This window comes from Gadus macrocephalus, chromosome 9 (assembly GCF_031168955.1).
Source record: "Gadus macrocephalus chromosome 9, ASM3116895v1".
NCBI classification, from domain to species: domain Eukaryota; kingdom Metazoa; phylum Chordata; class Actinopteri; order Gadiformes; family Gadidae; genus Gadus; species Gadus macrocephalus.
In genome coordinates, this window is record NC_082390.1 from 14,670,820 (window position 1) to 14,693,542 (window position 22,723).

General features: G+C 42.6%; 3 protein-coding genes across 3 annotated transcripts; 1 reads left to right on the plus strand and 2 right to left on the minus strand.

The window, feature by feature from the left end:
* Positions 1–442: 442 nt before the first annotated feature.
* arl2bp (ADP-ribosylation factor-like 2 binding protein) lies at positions 443–2,934 on the minus strand. Its single transcript, XM_060060994.1, has 7 exons — positions 2,789–2,934; positions 2,434–2,503; positions 2,231–2,292; positions 1,621–1,727; positions 1,348–1,433; positions 957–1,053; positions 443–591 (listed from the first exon to the last, which is right to left on the minus strand). The coding sequence occupies exons 1-7, from the start codon at positions 2,805–2,807 to the stop codon at positions 490–492; spliced, it is 543 nt and encodes a 180-aa protein (XP_059916977.1). The 5' UTR covers positions 2,808–2,934; the 3' UTR covers positions 443–489.
* A 2,371-nt stretch (positions 2,935–5,305) lies between these two features.
* On the minus strand, positions 5,306–20,249 carry rspry1 (ring finger and SPRY domain containing 1). Its single transcript, XM_060060991.1, has 15 exons — positions 19,798–20,249; positions 18,607–19,237; positions 17,712–17,764; positions 15,422–15,534; positions 15,145–15,271; positions 14,089–14,147; positions 13,256–13,322; positions 12,774–12,905; positions 12,453–12,568; positions 11,812–11,955; positions 11,388–11,499; positions 7,779–7,881; positions 6,458–6,610; positions 6,189–6,293; positions 5,306–5,742 (listed from the first exon to the last, which is right to left on the minus strand). The coding sequence occupies exons 2-15, from the start codon at positions 19,002–19,004 to the stop codon at positions 5,646–5,648; spliced, it is 1,779 nt and encodes a 592-aa protein (XP_059916974.1). The 5' UTR covers positions 19,005–19,237; positions 19,798–20,249; the 3' UTR covers positions 5,306–5,645.
* A 1,628-nt stretch (positions 20,250–21,877) lies between these two features.
* anapc13 (anaphase promoting complex subunit 13) lies at positions 21,878–22,568 on the plus strand. The gene is made up of 2 exons (XM_060060995.1): positions 21,878–22,155; positions 22,299–22,568. The coding sequence occupies exons 1-2, from the start codon at positions 22,057–22,059 to the stop codon at positions 22,422–22,424; spliced, it is 225 nt and encodes a 74-aa protein (XP_059916978.1). The 5' UTR covers positions 21,878–22,056; the 3' UTR covers positions 22,425–22,568.
* Positions 22,569–22,723: the final 155 nt, after the last annotated feature.

Genomic DNA, 22,723 nt, shown 5'->3' on the forward strand with positions numbered 1-22,723 from the left:
GTTTGTTTTTGTTACAGTCTATGGTTAAGAAACAGTTATCACTATGGAATAGCCAACTAATAAGGAAAGATTTGTACATGATTTTTTGAAAGACATCTTTATTGAAAATAACGTGTACAAATAACAAAGATCTATATTACAAATGAACAACACACATCTTACTATTACAATGCCTATGTTGATGTGTAAGCCACGTTTTCATCTTAAACAAAATAAGTACATTTCCAACACTTGCTGATCAATCCACAAATGCATGTGAATATCACATCAAACATTACATCCACCACATTTGACCCCTCATGATAACTCAGATTCCAGCGAGCATTTCCCATGAGCACCGCAGAGCATTCTGTGGATTCTATAAAACACTTTTGTTTTCAAGCAATGCTTGTAACCAGTTATCAGGATGGAATAGGCAAAAAACAAAGCCAAACAATTTTCACGTAGTGCAACTAAAAGGGTTCACTAGGACCAGCTTTGCCATGTGTGTCACGAAGTTCCGGTTGATCCAATATGTCTGCTGCATCCTGTGCAACTCAAAGAGGTGACCACCAGGCCCTCGCTCAGGTCCAGCCCTTTCCCCTCCTTCTCCTTAACACACACACACACACACACACACACACACACACACACACACACACACACACACACACACACACACACACACACACACACACACACACACACACACACACACACACACACACACACACACACGTTAGGGAGAAGTAAAAGTAAAAATAGTAAAGACAATTACTAACATGTTCCCTAATTATTATTTTTAAAGTAACTTGTGTTGTATGCTTATAATTATTTTACCTTAAAAAATATATTAAGGTATTAAGATGAAGGTTGATGCTAGGCTATATTGAAAATTGATATTTGTTTGATCAAGCATTGATCAATAGTCACTATATGATCAATAGTCATTATATTGGATCTAGGTGACCACTTACTGCTCTGTAATCTAGAAACATCTCCTTGAAGGTCAAGAAGTCAGTGAAGCTGAGCAGCATGTCGAAGATATCCACAGGCACCTCTTCTTTATGTTGCCTGGAGAGGTGTGAGAAGGTGGGACAAAGTCACCAATGAGAACAACAATCAATAGAAATACCCATTATCGGCCTGTGCACCCTATACGTCCTGGAAGTGGGTGAGGTGTCATATACCCACATTCACTATATAAAGTGCCTTACAATATAAATTAAATTAAATGTACATTTATATTAATCATTCAGGATCACCAAAACGAGTATATAAAGATTTGACTTTCAGTCACACAATATTTCAAGCCGCACCATAAAAACCCTATTCTATTCCAGAAAGAGGTTTTAATGGGAGCCTTACATCAGAAGGTGTGTGAAGGCAGTCATATTGAAGCTAGGGATCCTCTCCATCAGCTGGTGCTCCAGGTGCTTTTCCAGCAGGTCCACCTGGAAACAAAATCCTCCCTCGTCAGTGGGGGAAAACAACCCCTGACCGGAACCACTTATATTGTGGTCAGCCAAGCGGTAAAGCTGATTACAGACCTAGATGACCTGTGTTCCTCAAACACGGGCGTGGGTTCTGAGTCAGAGCATGTGTGGACCTGCGGTGCAGTTGCGACAGTGGCGTACATACGTAATCGTTGAAGATGGGCGTGTAGCTGAGCTTGTTCTCGTCCGAGTCCTCGAACTCCATGTAGTGTTTTTCCATGAAGCTCCGCTGCAGCTGCTGGAACTCCCCCTCTGCGGACCACCAGAGACAAGGAGACCCTGTTCAGATCTGATACCTGGGGTCCACTTACATTGGCTGGAGTAAACAAGAGTGTTGCCAACAATACCAGCTGGCCACTATGGAAGACACCCATGCCCTTTAACTTGCTGTGGCAGCTGTTGTTTTACATTATTAAAGCACAGTCGAGTGCTATTCATATTGACACCAATATGAGGCAAACAAGTAAAAGAGTATTTGTTTCTGAGGGAAGAAACAAAGAGAATTAGTGGCGTTGTTTCCATCATGACACCATGTGTACGCAGTGATGAATGTATTGAGGGATGTTGCGAGGAATGCAGTTGCATTAACCCAACACAAGGAATGTGTTCATGAACATCGCTGACCACCTCTATGAGGCATTCTGACTACTATCCAGCTGATGTTTGCTAAAAACAGCTGTGACCAACAGGGTCAAAGAGATTCATGTAACACCGGCTCTTTGCATTTATTTACAATTGGGAGTGAGAAATCTGACCCATGATGATGTCCTCTATCCTCCCTATGACGGCATCGAAGGCTGCGTCTGCTGCGGACGAACTGGAAGAGAAGGACAGACGCAATCGCATTTCCAAATGGTACATTCATTGACAATACATTGACTGTACATTTACCACAGCATACAGACAGAACAGGGCCGAATAGCCTACATATAAGGAACGTCATGAAACGTAGGCCTACCTAGAAAGGGCAAAGTTTTCCTCGTCTTCTTCCACCATCTCAACCATGTTATCCTCAAAATCCAACAGATCTGAAATTAAGAGCAATTAAGTGAACATCAGAGCCTAGTCACAGCCGTGGAGAAGAGGGTTCACGTAAGACACTAGTAGGGGTCACATTAACGAATAGCATGATGACCTCTCTTCTTTCAACACAACAGAAGCATTAATTCCCCAAACGTAAACATTCTTCATCGTATTCACTAGCATACCTGCTAACGTTAGCAATGATGAAAGGCATTAAAGATGCCCTTCACCTTAGCCAGTATGTAGGTACTTTCAAAATATAGGGAAATTAAGTAACATCATTCACTTACCAAGTTCTTTGACATCCATTATCTTCTCCGCAATTTGAAAAGACACCGTAGACTATTTACGCACAATTCTGTTGCCAAGGAAACGGGTAAAGCATGTGCGTCCATACTTTTTCCTCCGGGCGACAATCTTCTCCCAAAACGTTCCACAGCGTGTAGACAGCAGATTAACAAATCATATTTTTTTAGGTGTGTTTGATGGTATATCGTCATGTGATGCATTTTATCATCAATAATAAATACATTTGTAAAATAAAATGATAACGATAAAATAGCCAACTTCTTTTCTTTTTCCATTTATAATACAGCATATTACAGTTCATAACATTGCATTACAAATTTCATGGGTTTATGTCATGAAATGCCATTTTTTCCACTTAAAATAAGGGCAATCCAGCAAATAGAATTTACAATTATTACAAATATCACAATCCAGGGAACAACAATTCTTTAATAAATCACATCTTTGGAAACCCAGGGCCAAAATATTCAATATAGATGTTTAAGTAAAACTCACAATTTCTTACAGTCTTGAATTAATATTTTCTGCCCCGGAGATGAATTGTATTTTTTTTCTTCCATGTTCAAGGTGCTCTGGGATGTACAAAGTGCTCAAAGAGCAAACAATAACCATGTGTTTTTCATTCTCAGAAATGCATATATATAGAAATCCCGCTAGTTGTTTGAATGGCTTTAGAAACCAATTACATGCAATATTGTAAGATTGGGAACCATTAACAATTGTTTGAGCTAAATGATTTGATTAAAGAAAAAAGCATTAAGAACTTTTCCCAGCTCTCAATTCAATGAAGCTTTTCACTTTTACAAAGTTATATATTTTTCTTCAATCATAATTGTGTTAATATAACATATTGGAAATCAAAAAAAGATATATCAACTATCGATATTCAGTCAAACCAGAGGTCTTTCAAGTAAACAACGCCGGGAGAGAATGAGGGAGGAGGCCGGGTAGAATATGAGAAAACTGAAGAGAAAGGACGAAGAACGAGAGAAAATGGAGAGACAGCAAATATTCTCAAGAGTATTAACTTATTTTTTTCGGAATTCAGCATCATCCAATTCATAAGCATGTAAATGCAGGTTGTTTTTAGTAATGTAGCATCAAATGGTATTATATTATATTCACTACGACTCAATGTAGACTGAGGCCTTTCAAGTCTACAGTGGGGCCTGTTAAAGCCCTTTTCACAGAGGTATTATCGTAGGACAAACGTTGTCTCTCAAAACACCAATCATGATTCTGCTCAGTTTAGGTACCTGGGCACGGTATTTGTGTGTAAAAGTGAAGATAATCCTGCTACACAAAAGGAGACAACCCAAAATTAGTAATATGAGCTTTGCCTCACCTATGATGACATCTCTGTGAAAGTGTCCATTGTTTTTACAATGGGGATATTTAATTTTTATTTTTAGTACCTTCATTTGTGTGATGCATTGACTGATGATATTGTGTATGGGTATGTAGAAGGAAAAATAGTCGAATAAATCATTTGAAATTCACTATACTTAAACAGCTTACTTATTGGCAGATACAACACAGAATCCCGACGGCTCTTTGCTCTCATCAACTGAAAGCTCGCTGGCTGCCTATAGCCCACTACCTGTAGCCTACTGTAAACTAGCCAGGTGTCAACATCAAATTGCACAATTATTTAAAGCACATGGGACAGCAACATCACATGGGGTTTGTACAAATTACTTTCTGAATAAATTAGTGACCCCATTAAACTGTAGGCAATGCAAAATCGACATAATGGCAGACCGCACATTGACAAAGTTATAGTTCCAGGAGATATCATATAGATAACAAAGGTTTTGTTGTTAGGAGGCCTTTTCAGTTAATCATTATCAATGAATTAAAACATGTTGCCTAATCTCACCAGGCTGCCTGCAGGTAATATGTGTCTGACCATGACAAGCTGAAAGGACACAGAAATGCCAGAGCTGTGTTGGTTGGATGGTGTTTTCATACCAATTGTAGTTCCAGGAGATACCATGTAGATGACAGAGGTTTTGTAAGGAGGCCTTTTCAATGGATTTGATTTCAGTGAAAGCCCATTTTCTTTGCAATAGTGTAGTAATCAAGCCTGTGACTGTGCTATGATTATATAATGATGATGAAATAATATAGTATTGCACCTTGGGTATCATTTCATCACTCACAGGCTCAACACAAACAGTGCGATCAAGTCAGATGGCCAATCTAACCTACTGATTACGCAAGGCTTTCTGAAGGAAACGTTCTTAACTTTTAAGAACTTTTCTCAGGAATGACATGGAACACACACACACACACACACACACACACACACACACACACACACACACACACACACACACACACACACACACACACACACACACACACACACACACACACACACACACACACACACACACACACACACACACCTTTTAAATCTGATGTAAAAACAGCGTAAATAGAAGTAGTCTATGAGCTGTTTGAATAATCATTCATTTAAAGAAGGGGCTTCCAAGTGTCTAAAAAAAAATCTTGCCATTTGTAATGTGATTGAATAAGCTCCTCCCATTCTTCCTTCTGGTTCCAGAACAATCAAGCAGGTGAATTGCGGACATCTTCCTCTCGCCAGCAGTGAGCTGGGGCAGTTCCAGAAAAGGCTCCAAGGTATCCACCCTTCCCAACGACCCTTGCTCGGGTTCTCCTGTCCTCCCCCAACCCGATGTCCCTCACCTGTGCCAGTCCCTTCCCATTCAAGCATGGCCGTACCCGGGGACCCGTGCCGGGGCCCCGGGGCGTGGAGGTGCGGGGCCCAGGGGGGTGCTGAGCGTGTCCTGGTGTGAGGCGTCAGGGGCTGTGTCAGGACACGTGTGCAATCAGTCTGACGCGGGTCTGGATGTCCTGGCGGCACAGCGGACAGGTCTCTAACTGTAAGGCACACTCCATGCATATACCACTGGGGAGGGAGACAGAGAGACACCGTTAACACCAACACCAATATACAACTAAAGGCAAACTCAGCAAATTTGATATTTCAGAAGAGTGTATCAAACTGGGTGCCCTTCGTCTGACTCAGTGACCATGAAGTAGCCCTCAGGTTCAAAAAGGTTGATGACCCCTGGGATAGTTATTATTATATGAACTGATCCAATTTTTAGCAGAATGTAAGCAGAACTTATACTTTTTTGTCAATTACTTGATATTTTTATTTAGGTATGCATCTCTGTTAAATTCTTGCTACTGTCCTGTACTTATGCTGAAATAACCACCATCTGGCAAACATTTTATCTAGTCTTATAACAGCATGTCAGTTTGAGACAGAGACAGAGACAGAGACAGAGACAGAGACAGAGACACACACACACACACACACACGCACACGCACACGCACACGAGACGTACCCGTGTCCACAGGGGCGCAGCTCTGTGTCGGCCATGATGTCACAGCACAGCGTACAGCAGTTGTCCCGGATGCTCACCTGCTTTAGCAGGGCCAGGCGACGGTGTCTGGTGGAGGCAAGCACAATCCCAGCTCAGTGACACGGCAAACCAAACACACATCACACACCCATCGTTCACTTGGACAACGGCTCTTCCTCCTGCATAAGAGCCGTGTCTGTGTTGGAGGGGGGGGGGGGGGGGGGGGGGGGGGCGTGCAGCGCAGGTCCTACCGGGGCAGGATGATCTTCTCGGTGGGCAAAAGGGAGGCAAAGTCGTTAAAGGTGCTGAACCGGACGGGGGGCGCGTGGCGGAACGGCTTGGCCCCAAAGTTGAACTCACACTGCTGGTAGGACATGAAGCTGGCCGCCGCAAAGAAGCCCGACCTGGGGAAGAGGAAGGGGAAGGAGATCAAGGTCACTGTATACAACTGGTTTTCTCCAGTTTTTTTTACTCTGGAAAGTATGCATCTGTTTGACAGGCCCATACTTAGGGATGGGTCTCGTTAAGATTTGAACGATACTACTACTCCTATCGATACTCTTTGTTGATCCGGTACTTAAACTGTACTCTTATCAGTTATTTTAGAGAAAAAATAAAATATGAACAAGACATCTTTCTTCAGCAGCAACTGCTTACATAGTTTTGAATAGTTATTTTGGACTAGCCTGGCACGGCCCGCCTACGTTCCTCCGCTCAATTATCCTTTCCCGCAAATCCACGTTCACATGGATTTGCGGTATATTCGCGGGTTTTCTGCAGACAATTTTTCGGCTGTCCATTCAGCGAACAGAGGGAGTGGCTGAGAACAATGACGTTGAGGTTGTGCGCTAGATTGAGTTGTAGTCAAACCGTAGCGATTGGTTATGGCAGATCCAGAGTGGAACTGGGCAGATCCAATAGTTTTAAACTCCAACAGACACCAGACTTTAAGTGAGTAAACGTTTGTAAATGGAGAGTGGCCAGACTCAAATGCAAATGAAGTACAAGAGTCTGGTAGGACCAGGCTAATTTTGGACCCTATATTGGGTCCAAAATTATATTTACCCTATGAAATTGGAAATGTAGAATAAACAACAACAAAAAAAACAGAAAAAGAAAAGTCAGTGGCATAGAACATCAAAATGGGCTATGTATCCCCCTAGACTGGTCAGATTCTTCAATTCTCAAAGTCTTTTCAAATTCGTTGCTAATGTGGCTGACGTTCAGAATTGTTTCCCCAGACCCGGAGGGCACATTCAAATCTCTATTTGTTTGATCATACAACTCTTTTATAGATGTTCCTCTGCACTTTTGGCTTTAGCAGTAGCTACGTTGTGGTTATTGTTTTCAGAAGCCGCATGCCGGTTACAGTAAATACTCGGGTGCCGGTATACGTCGGGGAGCGTCGTTCAATATATCGCCGGAGGGAACGACGCTCACGTACATGTTCAGTAGCTTCAAACGGGTACCTTCCGTTCACTGATCAGCAAGTATAGGAGCACGTTCAATGAACACCGCTGCAGAGTGTGTGCGCGTGCGTGCGTGCGTGCGTGCATGTGTGTGTGTGCATACGTGGCTGAGGAGAAGACTTGTTTTTCTGGGGGCAGTTGGTGACCATTCAAGGAAAAGATCATCTGCTTCTTGCTGAGGTCCAACAGGAACCCAACAGCATCACCTGCAACCAAGAAAAGAGGAAGAGAAACCCCAAGGATCAAAAACAAGCACGGGAGAGAAGGCAAAAAAGAGGCTGCCGGGCTGGCGTTCTCTTGCGACTAAAACGACGACAACACACACTGCCGCTTCCCAGCATCTTCCTCTCTAATGCAAGATCAATCGCAAATAAAATGGATGAACTAAAACTACAGATTGCAGCAAACAATATAATCCAGGACTGTTGCATTCTGCTGATAAAGGAGACCTGGCTTCACTCATCCATACCGGACACGGCTATCGAAATAACAGGTCGTACAGCCCACCGCTACGACAGAAATAGCGACTCCGGTAAGAACAGAGGAGGGGGTTTATGCATTTATGTGAACAACGATTGGTGCACCAACGTTACTACCATCGATAGCCATTGCTCCCCTGACTTGGAGTATTTGACCATCAAATGCAGGCCCAAGTATCTTCCACGGGAGTTTACCGTTGTCATGGTTACGGTTGTTTACATAGCACCGAATGCAAATGCTAACTCCGCCCTTAGTCAGCTGTACAACGCCATTAGCCTTCAGCAAAACACTCATCCAGAGGCAGTGCATCTCATAGCAGGCGACTTTAATCATGCTGATCTGAAAGTAGTGCTTCCCAAATTCCATCAGCACATAAACTGTGCTACCAGGGGAGGAAACACTCTGGACAAAGCCTACTCAAATATCAAGCATGGTTACAAGACTAAACAGCTACCTCACCTGGGAACATCTGATCACATGTCCCTGTTTCTGATTCCAGCATACACCACAATTAGGAAAAAAGCCCCCCCAGTAACACGGACTGTTAAAACCTGGCCTGATGATGCCGCACAGCAGCTGCAGGACTGTTTTGGAAATACCAACTGGGCAATCAGGACTTGGAAGAGTACACCTCCACCGTTCTCTGCTACATCAAGCATTGTGTTGACACCGTCACTGTGGACAGGCGCATCCGGGTGTATCAAAACCAAAAACCCTGGATGACAAAAGACGTCCAGACCCTGCTGAAGGAGAGGGACACTGCCTTCAGGTCTGGAGATGTGGTACATTACAGCGCTGCCAGAACCTGCCTGAAGAGAGGCATCAGGGAGGCCAAGACAGCATATAAGAGGAAGATTGAGGACCACTTCAGCAGCAACAACTCACGGCAGGTGTGGCAGGGGGTCCAACACATCACAAACTACAAGTCCAGCAACCTCACAGTAACCAACGGTGATGCCTCACTATCTGAGGAACTTAACTGCTTCTTTGCCCGCTTCGAGGCTGAGACACTGGAGGTGGCTCCATCACATCCACCAGCCCCCAGCAACGACATCTTCACAGTGCAGGCACATGAGGTGAGGCGCATACTACGGGCAGTGAATCCTAGGAAAGCTGCTGGACCGGATGCTGTAACGGGGAGAGTGTTGAGAGACTGCGCAGAACAACTGGCTGATGTCTTCACTGATATATTCAACCAATCCCTGTCCCAGTGCAAGATCCCACCCTGCCTGAAGTCCTCCACAATCATTCCTATACCAAAAAAAGACTACTGTCAGCAGCCTCAACGACTACCGGCCGGTGGCCCTTACACCAGTCATCATGAAGTGTTTCGAGAAACTAGTCCGGAGCCACATCACAACAAGCCTGCCAACCACTTCTGACCCCCACCAGTTTGCATACAGAGCAAACAGGTCTACAGAGGACGCCATAGCCACCGCGCTCCACACCACGCTGCAACACGTGGAACATCAGGGGAGCTACGCCAGGCTGCTCTTCATAGACTTCAGCTCTGCCTTCAATACCATCATACCAAATAGACTGCTCACCAAACAAATGGCCTTGGGTCTTTCACAACCAATCTGTTATTGGATCAAAGACTTTCTGACAGAGCGCTCCCAGAGAGTTAGAGTAGGTGCCCATCTTTCCTCTGCACTTAGCATCAGCACCGGCTCCCCACAGGGCTGCGTGCTGAGCCCCCTACTCTACACTCTCTACACCAATGACTGCATCCCCAGCCACCCCAGCAATACCATCATTAAGTTTGCGGATGATACAACAGTGGTGGGGCTCATCTCAGGTGGGGATGAGACTGCATATAGGGAGGAGGTCCAAAGACTGTCTACATGGTGTGCGGAGAACAACCTCATCCTCAACACCTCAAAGACCAAAGAGCTGATCATTGATTATAGGAGGAATAAGCCGGACATTCAGCCCATCTACATGAACGGGGAGAGTGTGGAGAGAGTCTCGGACTTCAGGTTCCTGGGCATGCACATTCAGCAGGACCTGACCTGGACAATAAACACCAAGGCGCTTCTGAAAAAGGCCCAACAGAGATTGTATTTCCTAAGGATCCTCAGGAAGAACAATCTTCAGGAGAAAATGCTGATGAGCTTTTATCGCTGCACCATTGAGACTGTCCTAAGCTACGGCATCTCGCTGTGGTTTGCCAGTTGCACTGCAGCTGAGAGGAAAGCGCTCCAGAGGGTCATAAAAACGGCACAGAAAGTCATTGGATGTCCTCTTCTCTCTCTTGAGGATGTGTACAATAGACACTGCCTCAGGAGAGCTCATAGTATCCTGAGAGACTCATCCCACCCAGGCCATAACCTGTTTGAACGGCGCTACAGGGCAATCAGGTCAAGAACAAATAGGCTTAAAAACAGTTTCTACCCCAGAGCTGTTATTTCTCTAAATAATGCAGGATTATAAATGACTGCATTATCATACCAATCTGATCTTTTAAATTGGCTGACATTTTAAAATGTATATATTTTTTTGAGTTCAACATTCTAAATTTATTTTCAAAAAATACTCATTTTCTCATTTAGTTTTTGTTTTAAAAGCACTTATTTTGAGAGCCTCTACCCCAATTTCGTTGCACTTTGTGTAATGACAATAAAGAGATTCTGATTCTGATTCTGATTGGGCTTGGGCTCGAAATACACCGTTACTGTCCCACCCAGAGGGCAACGCCATGGGCTGTTAGTGAACTGCAGATAATTGTTTTAGTGGAGGAAATTTAAGCTGATTGGGTCCCAAACCCACGAATGGTGGCTGCGTGAAAGACACTTCAGATAACTGGGATAACTAGGATCTTGGTTTATAAAATCCCGACGAGAAGACGGTTGGCATTGAGTTAACAAGGTTTTGGGGGTACATTTTAAGAAGGGGTTGTGGCAGGATCTTCAATTGTTAAAAGGAAAGTGAAACACTCTGCCCCCTGTGTAAAAATGCTTTCAGGCTTTTCTCATTCTGGGCTAGGGCTTCTTCAGCTTTAGTAGGCGGAGGGCAGGTGTATCACATCAGCGCTAAATCAGCAGGTCAGAGATATCAGCAGATATCATCCAACAAATTAAGGACATTTAAAAGTTAACCTATAGGGGTAGTCATCTGATGCAAACAAATCTATGAGTGGTGTTAGGGTTTGGTTCTCCTTTAAGAGGTAATTGGACTGAAAGTAGAACAAAGAATTAGATTTGACAGGTATGGTCATTTAATGACGTTATACCTTCCTTCCAGCAGGGGTGAGAGTGGGCTTTACTGCGGGCGTTGTACCAGATCAGCTGCCTGCAGCCATCGTATGCACACGAGTACTCATCGTCTCCTATCCCGTAACCCTCCTGTAGGACAAAGGACACCATAGAAAACTTTTCTTATACAAGAAAAACAACACGAAACCGACTCACATCGATAAATGATATGTAATTGAAGGTGCTTCAAAAAGGGTGGCAATGATGGATTGTTATAAATCACACAAATGCCATGCAAAAATAGGTCTATAATACTAGCTTCTAATGAAACAAGACATAGGAATGATCTGCTAAGTGTACCTAATTTTTATAAAGACTTTACAAATGTCACAGAAACCAATGATGAGCCATCCTATCGGACAGCCGAGACGTAAAACAAATGGATGAATGTCTTGAGCGTACGTGGTTGAGGAACTTGCTGTCCTTGGTGGCCCAGCCGATCTGCATCACCCCGGAGGTGATGACCGTCACCTCGTAGTACCACACGCCAGAGTCCACGCAGAACGTACAGCGCACGCTCTCGAAGGACGCCGCGTCACACCGCGCCTGCACGGCGCCGGGGGGGAAGGAGGGAGGGGGCGATCGGAGGAGGAGGATCAAGAGAGAACAAAATCCATTTAGACGGATTTTAGAAACCGGAAAAAGCAGGGAGAATAAATCTACTTATGACCCCATTATTGGTACCCTCAATCGTATTAGGCTGTTTTCTTTTTAATAGTTTTAGCTTGGATAGTGTCCTCTAAGAAGACTTTTACTGCTGTTCTGGTTCCCATTTTGACAGAACGGCCATCACGGCCTTGTCCTTTAACTATTTATTCAAGGGCACTCACTGTATTATGGGTAATAGAAGTCCACCCACATATCTGGTTGCTATGCCAGACTGCTACACATTTACTCTTCTAGTCAGGTAGAAAAACATGTTTTACATTATAATTCATTAAATTTCATCACCCTCAGTATGCACAAGCAAACAATGAATGTTTGATTGAATAAAGAGCTCCATAAATGAGCAACAGGGCAGACTGCGGAGCACAAAAGCCCACCTCCAGGCCGGTAGGGGAGATCTTCAGGTACTCGCTGACGTCGTTGCTGTTCAGCATAGCGTTGATGTGCGTAAGGTTGACCTTCTCGTAGGTGAACTGTCGACTGTCCTTCAGGACTGGTTGGAGAGAGAGAGGCACAAGTCACTTTCTAGTCAAAATGTATGGGGCATTAAGGCCAACTCGTGGAAAACTAATTAAACAAGTCGTTAAACATAAATTTTTTTTCGTTACATTTAATACTTTGATTTGTACTGTACAAATTACACATTTTAATCAAAACACTCAACAAGGGCCTACATTCTATCAAGAAGGGTTACTCACAGAGGTTGTCCAGACTCCACTGGGAGCAGAATCCAACCTGTCTCTTCAGGTAATCAGACTGCTCCGCCCACAACTCCAGAACAGCGAGACGTTCACTGATACACGAATCACACACGGTCAGCTTGTTTTCACCTGGACACAGGAGGAGAACACACGGAGATCTGTGATACTCTGTGTACGAATTGTAATCGATGTATGTTCCCGAGAACATAATAGACTTTGTATTTGTAACAAAACGTCACCCAAGGCCATCAAACATCAAAGACAGAATCACCCACCATTACACTAACCCTGTACTTTCACACACATAGCATGTGCTAATCAACAAAGGGGCAGGATAGTGAAGTGGCAATGGTGTCGGAAAAGAGTGGTGCTCTCTCAAGTCAGGTGCTGACTTGAAATTGTATATGAAACCAGCACAAAAAGAAAAGACCTATCAACCTCAAATACAGCAGTCCACTGTGTCAAGTGTTTGAACTTACTGGTCTGGGAGAACTTCTCCAAAGCAATGAGAGCAAACAGCATGACTGTAGGGTGGGCCTCAGAGCTCTGGAAAACCAAACAGAAGGCAAGAGTGAAGGGACAAAAAGGCTAGTGCTTTCGCTATACTATGGAAGTTGTCATACCGAATATAGAAGTTGAGAGTACCATGTCATGCGGAATGTAGAAGTTGAGAGTGCCTACAAAGCTTTAACGCAGCTTTAATCACTCATTAATAGTGAAACTAATAATAAAATGTATTCAGTGTGTATAGATGAATTGCCTTTCCTTCAATTTAGACAAATCACACAAAAAAAATTCATGGAATACAACAGTTTTACATAACAATATAATTGCTTGTTGCTTGTTGCAATTACCTAAACCAATGAACAAACTAACAAAAGGTTTTCTCTGGGTGAGGCTCACAGCCTGAGTCGCTATGCTAACTGAACTGAGAGTAGTCTAATTGTAGTACTTGAAACCAAAAAATTCAGGCATTCCCTGAATTCTGACTTAACATATCTGGTTAACCTGGAAATGCAGCTTCTTGTTACCGTGTTTTGTTTTTGAAGGACTTATTTGAGGGGCAGATGAAAAAAAGTAACGATTTCTTCACTTGTAGAGGTTGTTTGAATCATCTTTTCCTTTTCTACACTAGGCTAATACTAATACACTAATGCAGTCATCATTTATCAAATATCTACCTTTTTTGATGGGTGAATATTAACGATGACTGTGGAAATGAGGCAACAATGTGTAAACGGTCTATCTTAATCCATAGGGTCTCAACCAATAAAGGTTAATGTAAAAGTGATTGAGTGGTAAAGATGCTCACCAGGCTCTCCAGAAGATATTCAAGAGTTCCAGGGCTCAATAGTCCGATACTAGCGGGTCCTAAGAGAAGGAATAACATGACATTATTAAAGAAAGGGTGGGTCCATCAAACATCAAGCCACCATTTCAAACACATTACTATTCTAAACAGAGAATTCTTCATTCTTTTTGGTGCTGTGCTTATAATGCCACTTGTGATGCACTGCCGGCGCAGTTATATGCTCATCTTCTTCTGGCTGGGTCGTCTACAAGTCGGGTTACTGGTCAGCGGTGCATCACAGGTAGCCTAATGACCTCAGCGCCGAAAATAGTGAACTCGTTTTTAAAGATCCCATATCATGTTTTTTTAGGGTTAATAGTTATATTTGGGGGTACTACTAGAATATGGGTACATGCCTGTATGTAAGAAATACGACTTATTATTCTCACACTGTTAATTTATGCAAAACCAATTTCAGCGTCTTTCAAAAACGTGTTGCATTAGGCATGATATCTCCCCTTTAATAAGAGACTTGGAACGTACTCAAGTGTGTTCACCTTACAGGAACAGGAGCTAGGCAACTGTAACTCTGCAATTCAATGGAAGCTAACCCTAACCCAGTGCGCTCCCCTTCTTGTATATAGCAAACAAGTGGATGACAAGAGTACTGCAGCCTTCGAGCCGTTGAGCTACACTGTGGCTAGCAGAGGGCTGCTTGAGAATCTGTTTCAGTACGACGACTGTAATATTATCTTGTAGCGAACTTGACCATTGCATCTGAAAGTACTCCAGGCTCTGTCATTATCTAGAGAAGCCAAGCCAAATCCCACAAAGTCAGCTAATTCCCCCGATCTGGAGCTTGGCCTGCTTTGCATGTGCCTGCGTGTCCACGTTGGTGTGCTGTAAACACAACAAACCACTTGGAGGAGCTGTGAGGTCCAGGGAATGTGAGTGTGTCCAGTCATGCGTTAGTATGTGTGTGTGGTCATGTGCTCATGTGGTGTGTTTGTGCGTCTGGTCATGTGCCTGTGAGCGCCTGGGGAAATGTGCGTGTGCTCGCATGTGTGCGTGTCGTACCAGCCAGTTTCTCTGCCAGGCAGCCCAGGACAGCGGTGGTGTTCCTGTGTTTCGCTGGGCTAAGAGCGTCCTGACGCGCCACAGTTGAACTCAGACTCAACATGTCTGAGAGCTTCTGGAGAGCATCCTACAAACAGAGACCACATTAAGAACCTGAGGTCGTCTACGGCACAGAAACACACATTTTTACACAAGTTTGTCTGCCCCATGGATCAACTGGACACCTTTTTGTATCACTCTTTAATCCTTCATTACTATCTCTACAAAAGGTGCACACCTTGGTGGGTAAGGGGCACTCGTCGAGCAGGAGGGTGATCACAGCAGGACCCAGGGGATCGTCCAATGGAATCACTCGGATTAGAGACTGCACAACCTCCAGCCAGCCGTCGTCTGGAGAGACATTATTACATTTGATGGGTCAGAAATGAGCCGGGAGACGTCTAAACCATAATTCATACAGAGGCGCACACATTCAACTAGAAAAATATATTCTCCTAGAGAATAACCACAAACACATAACAATTGTATAATAATAATAGTATATCTATTCTAGTCTTTAGTCATTTTTGCAGCTAGGGTTCTCTTAATCAAACAATAACAAAGGATGTGGTTTGATGATGCAGTGAAGCAACGTGGGAACATAGGAGTTGTTGTTTTCACTACCATGGCCATTGAAAATCGAAATGAAGTAAATTACGCAAAAATCATGTTCAAAGTCAAGTTAATTTATTCACCTCACGTCAAGTGAGGTTAACGTGCTCGCCCACCATTAGATGACTACCCACAGCTATATATTATGATTTCTGGGTTAGACAAGCAAGGTTATTCCTGGTCAAAACAATCATACAAAAAAATCATGAGCATGTTGAACAGTTGTAATTTTATAACATTACCATAGAAATTACTTGTTTGACAGAATTAGATTCAACTTGTGGATGTAGCTGACGAGGGGGAGTTGACAAGGTTGTCGTTTTTTTGTTAAGCTGGAAAGATCTTGGATATTCACGTTCTGAATTACATTGATGTAACCCGGAGAACGAAGGTCGAGATCTATATCTATCCACACACACACACACACACACACACACACACACACACACACACACACACACACACACACACACACACACACACACACACACACACACACACACACACACACACACACACACACACACACACACGTCGGGAGAAGCACTTGTTTCGTCAATATTTCTACACAAAAAAGATAACGGAATTTAAGTGTTTTCCCGGAAGTTAAATAGCATATTATGCTATTTAACTTCCGGGGAAACACTTAAAATCCGTTATCCAGTAGAGACCTTTATTGAGAAGATGGACCAATAGCGATCTAGCTTACTACAATGTGTCACTTTAATAACTGGCTCATGCCAGCAACCAAGTGAATGCAGTGTTTTAATGTATTGCACAATACAGACGGGTCCTTTGGATGGGTCCTTTTCTATTTAATTTTTGTATCGGCCAGAGACAACGCCACACTCGTTGCACACTCTGAATCAAGACAATCATTTGCAGGAGGAAGGTTTGTTGTTGGCTTTTCCCCGCAGAGAAGACGGCTGGCCATATTCATTAAAAGAATCAATCCCGAGTTCACGATCAGTATGAGGCTTGGCATCGCCAGAATGGAACCTCTCTGATCATTTCCAAGTGGCGTCCCCAATCGGCGCCGACAAAAATGCCTCTGGATGCAACGGGATAGGCCTACAACCAATCAAAGCAGCAAAGCGGGTGCCGCTGCATTGATCGACAAAAACACTTTCTTCTCAACAAATGCAACTAGTGCAATCATTTGTTATTCTTTTAGTGTTAGTCTACCGACCAGTTTGTCCAGAACAGTTTTGATAGCAGATTCAAAAGACTGTCCTACATCAGCAACAGCAATCTTTGTTGTTGTTGAAAATGACTCCACGGCACAGTCATCGTAATTATCGTGCATCATATTAGATAAATAGTTGTGGTTGGTCACTCTATCTCGTACCGGGAAGACATGTTTTGTATGGGGAGGGGAGCCAGATCTTATCTGCAGAGCAAATTAATCACGTCCTACATGTCCATGCAGGACATGCAGTTCTTTACCTTCTTTTAATTGTTGTAGAGCTAGCGGGATCCACTACTAAACAGAACCGTATCACTTTTAATCCATTGGGAACAAATTGAAACGCGAGATGTCTCCAGTTTAATTGCATATTAGTTAGGCTATTATTTAGTGAAGGTAAAATCTATTCAGTAATTCTATTGTAGAAATAATGAGAAAATTATGAATTTATAGGGAGGAGCACTGCTGCCTGAACGGTGATCACATCGCTGTTATTCAGAGCGTGAATATCTTTTGAATAACAACTCCCAGTATCCAACATTACTGCTTGTGCTCACATGCATAATATCAATGGGATGCTTACCCACATACACAAACACGCTACTACCTGTCATATTGGAACACAGGTTTGTTTAACATAACACAATCAAAACACTCACTTCCAAGAGTTTCCCGGGTAGTAAATTAATTGACAGGTTTACCATTATATGCCAACACACATCTTTCTCACCTGTTTCTGCCATCTCATGCAAGGTGATCATGGAGTAGGGGGGCTCTTGTTCACTACAAAACAAGACACAAGAGAATATAAGGATAATATGGGCTTTGTATTGCACTCACATACAGTAACATTCATGGCAGTATTTTAGCTATCCATAGTTTGTGGCATGTTATAAGCAATTTATAATTGTCATATATATATATTACTCCTTTATAATATGTTCTTTGTGAGGGAGACTTTTAAGGGGCTTTTTCGACTAGATGATACCATTATTGTTGTGAGCTATCAGAACCAATGTAATCTGAGAAGTATAACCACTTAGAGCATATTCCTATTTAGGTGCTTTCCTGGAATCATTACGTAGCCTAATTGATACTTAAACTGTCCAGACAAGTTCAGGCAATTCAATAATACAATACAAATAACGATGACGATGCTTGGGCAAAGAATATACCGTAAACATCCAACACTTTCATCAGCTAGGACAACATAAAGTATTTAATGTTACTGTGGACAAGCAACATTACGTTCACACATTTATCAATTGGCTGATGATATATTAAAAACAGCTTAAGTATTTTACGTTTATTTTGCTAGTTGTGTTATATTCTAATAACTTTGACGTCTCTGACTTGAGATAAGCAACAGTTAACAAAATATTTCCTTTGGGATCAATAAATTAATCTGCATCTGTTCAACATCAACTTTCCGTGTTAGATCAAGAATCACATTTCTAGGAAATAGCTGCTTTAAGCCGAATCATCAAACCTAATGCACTTAAACAGCCCATGAGTAAAAGTCGCTCATGTCAGAATCTTAAAGGAGAATACTACAGGGATTATGGGCTGCAAGACAAAACAACTGGAAATTGTGACAGTTGTTATGATACTAGTTCTGGACTTACTTGTCCACAAGAGTCCTGATGACAGAGAGTGTATCCAGCACCAGCCCGTCTACATTCTGCTTCTTCCGTCTTGGCTCATGGGGTCCCCGCCCGCGGCGCGGTGGTCTCACCGGGTCTCTAGGCCGGCTGCTTCTGGTCTCGCTAGTGTCTACGGTGGCTCCCGTTCCCTGATCCACCCGGCGGGTCTGCCCTCGGACGGCCCTCGATGAGCCGTGGTAGTGGTCCTCCAAGTCACTGTCCTCTCGGCACACACAGCTGTTACCCATAGTTACTGTGCCGGAGACGGCCCTGGCGAGGGTCTCCCAGAATGAACGAGGGGGTTTGGAGGAGGAAAGGAAGAGCAGAACCTGCACAAGGCTCCTGCAGGCACAGAAAGTGATCCAAGCTGCTACTATCATATCATTTGGAGCGCATGGTTTTGTGGGAGTCTTGTCCCAATCGACCAGGTGGGATCAGTGGCGCTGATCATAGCGTGGCCTAGCGACGGGGAAGCCAAATTCTTTACTCCTTTCAATACTCGTTATGGTTGGTTTAATGGGCTGTGACAAGTTGCAGGAATGCAATTGAGAGAGCTCTAGATATTATAGATGTTACCGACACAGGGTCCAACTTTCCCCACTGTCTCCCACACCTGAGAATAACAGAGAGAACCATGAAAATGTTATCAAAAAGGTACACCACCTTCATTTTGCTCAAAGTACGAGTTCTGCGTTGTCCACACTTAACTGTAGACATCGATAACAATATAGCCAACTCATCGTGTTCACATATTTGATCTTTTAAAGACCTCCTAAGTAAATCTTGCTTTTTTCATCCTGTCACAGTACTGGGAAAGCTGTACCTAATACTGAACATCATATGGAATGAGGTAATGCATTAATCACATAACTATTGACACTTCCATCATTAATGTAGGATACTAACCATACTTATTTTTTGTCGAGGACAGTCAGATCTCTTCAATGGCTAATAACATAACATGAACACCGCTACGGTATAATGATTGCAGTAAGTATGATTAGAAAAACGCTAGGTTATTTATATGGTAAGCTATTTAGCCACCCACAAAGCTTGTAAAGTGAAAGAGGCGTGTAAGCAGAAATCAAATATCAGTCCCACCTTACACCCGGGCTTATTATTACGTTAACACAAATAATGCAAAAAACATATTTGCCTAAGACCATTACTTACTTGAGATATACGTGTTCAAACGAAATCCATCAAGAGGTGTAGCTTGAAGCAGCCCACAATGTATAATGTAGGGTTCAGCAGACTCTTGGTTATGATGTTAGCAAGCTATACAAGTTAGCTAGGATTGGTAGCAATTTTCTACGCGTAACGATTTAACAACGGACTATTCAGTCATCATTTTTGTAATTTCGTACAATTCAAATATTGGTGACTATGTACGCTTCGATATGAATACACAATAATAATTTCATTTAACGGTAGCAAGCGTTTCGTATACACACAAACACACACTATAAGGCTAGCGGCGCAAGCTAAGTTCCGTAGCTTTAGCTCCAGTAGGATGTGGATGCGGAGGCTGGGCGGCTGACGACTAGGGGTGTAACGTTACTGTTCTCCAAACAAATACCATACAAAGGAGTCAGTACCACAACTGTTGCATCGAGGCTTTGTGGTGGAGCTGATCACAATCACATGAGTTGGCAATTTGTACTTGTAGGGCAAATGTGTTTGTATTTTTTTTTAATGTATTTACTGTAACTGTAACATTTTATTTGTCAGTTTCAACCGTTATTATGTTGATAAATAAAATGGTAGTTATTTAAGGCCTACTTTGCATATCATTAATGTCAATATTCATGGGTCGGTACATTTCTGAGAATCAGATGTAAATGTATTTTTGCAGCCTTTGTTTGTATGTTTTATTTTATCAGTCAGACTTTGACTCTAGAAGGAGATATCTTGAAATCCTTTTACACCAAGCAATTAAAAAAAACTAGATCTAATGAAATATTTGTGGATATGTTTTGTAGTTCTAACCTACATAAAGTTTCCCTAAACGATATCATCCCTGAGGTTCCAGTGATGGAAGTGCACGATGATGTCGTTAGTTATGAATAGATTAAAAACACATTTGAGGTTTAGAAAGAGGAAATGGCAGTAATCTGAAACTAATTAAACCTGATGTATTCAGACATGTTTATTGATAGCAATGTTGTTCCATACATTTTGTCAGAATCATAACTTGAGGAGATTACACCAAGACGGTATACCTAATGCCTGCAATAGGCGGCAGTGCTAAAGGAATAGACCTAAACAAATACTAAGCAAATCTGCTGATGAAACGTCATAGGCTGATATACAGTAGATGAACATTTTCTTACAAATCTTGGTAAGCAGAAACAGCTCAAAATATTAGATGTATAGCCCAAAATAAGAGTATTCAACATTGTGCAAGTTTACAATGGTTAAGGGTATAGTTTTCAACACGGCAAAAACGAATTGCAAGATAATGCATTCTGTATCTGTTAATAGTTTTCAAACTAGTTCTCGAATGCATAGCTACAACTTAGGTCAATCATGTAGCCGGCTTCTGTCCAGAGAGGTGTTGAAGCAGTTGTCACGATACATGCCGCATTTCCCAAGGTCTCTGGAGAAGGTCTGTGTCAGAGGATGGTAGGTGCACGGAGAGCTCTCAGAGGTCGCCCGCAGCGCCCCGTACTCGCTCGAGGTGGTTTTGAACCAGGGACTGAAGCCTTGCCTCACCGGAGACGTTGTGGTTTTCTCCGAAATCATGCACGAAAAAACGGGATTTCCTGCATTGAAGCATGCTGGTGCTTGGTTACTGTCTCCCTGGTGGTCTTCAACAGATGACATTCCTGGCAGTGTCGATTCAATTAAGAAAAAAGCTTGAATTAAACTTGATACAATATTGTTTTTGACAGCGACTTTAGCCTCAAACATATGTGACGCAGCGTTCACTGCCTATAGCACCAAACACATCTCTCGTCAAGTCAGCAACTAAATATGTTTTTAGACTATATAGTTCTTCCCAATGATTGACTGAATAACTCAATAAAATGCATGCTGCTGGCTTAAGTTTTTAACATACTGCTGTAAAGCTTTCTGCGTACATATTCATTACCTTGATTCCAACCGCAACGTCAGGCTGGTGTTTACATAAACTCTGACACTAGCAACCAGTCCCTAGTTACTATGGAGTCAGTTACTAGGCAACCAGCGTTCTACAAAACAGCGTCCCTACAACGTTCGCTGCTATTGGTCGGCAAGCATCAGAGCACATGAAGGCGGGTTCCTATGACGTACATATACCGCGACTGGAAACCGCGACTTTTGGTTGAAAAAAGTGATGGGCAACTTTAGCTGATCTACCTTTCTCTGACAGACGACACATTATAAAAACCTTGATATAATTAATGTATAAAGTCACATTGTAATAAAATAAGTAGCGAACTTTAGAGGATGGACAGTGAATTTCAACGAGATGGAAGGGTCCTGGACCTCACCGATGATGCTTGGAGAGAAGACCGATTGCCGTACGAAGATGTCACTATCCCTCTGGTAGTTATTTATTGAAATGATTTGTAATGCAAACTTAATATTACTAACCAATGTGCTTGTTATGATGTTAAGTAACACTTTTTGGTAGGCCTTCGTGTATTAATTGATAGGATAATGCTGAAATGGTCCTTGTTCCGCAACAGAGTGAACTGCCCGAGGCTGAACAGGATAATGGCGGATCAACAGAGTCTGTGAAAGAACAAGAGATGAAATGGACGGACCTGGCCCTTCAAAGCCTACACGAAAACACCCACAACACTGGAACGTAAACGGACTATGTGTCACTTCTTGTCTGGTCTCTATAGCATGCCACCTACAGACATGCTCTTTACACTGGGTTACCAGAAATGTCAATAAGTCATGTATTGTATCCTTGAAAGCACATTAAATAAATCAAATGTCAACACCACAAAGCCGACCTCTTTTTCAATCATATCAAAAAAACTAAATGGGAACTATAGTCTGTACTGATTTGAATCATAGAACAGTAGTGTTTTACATTGTTAAAAATAAACGCAATCTTGATCAGAAAACTATACTAATTTCCTAGTTTGTAATCCAGGCAAAA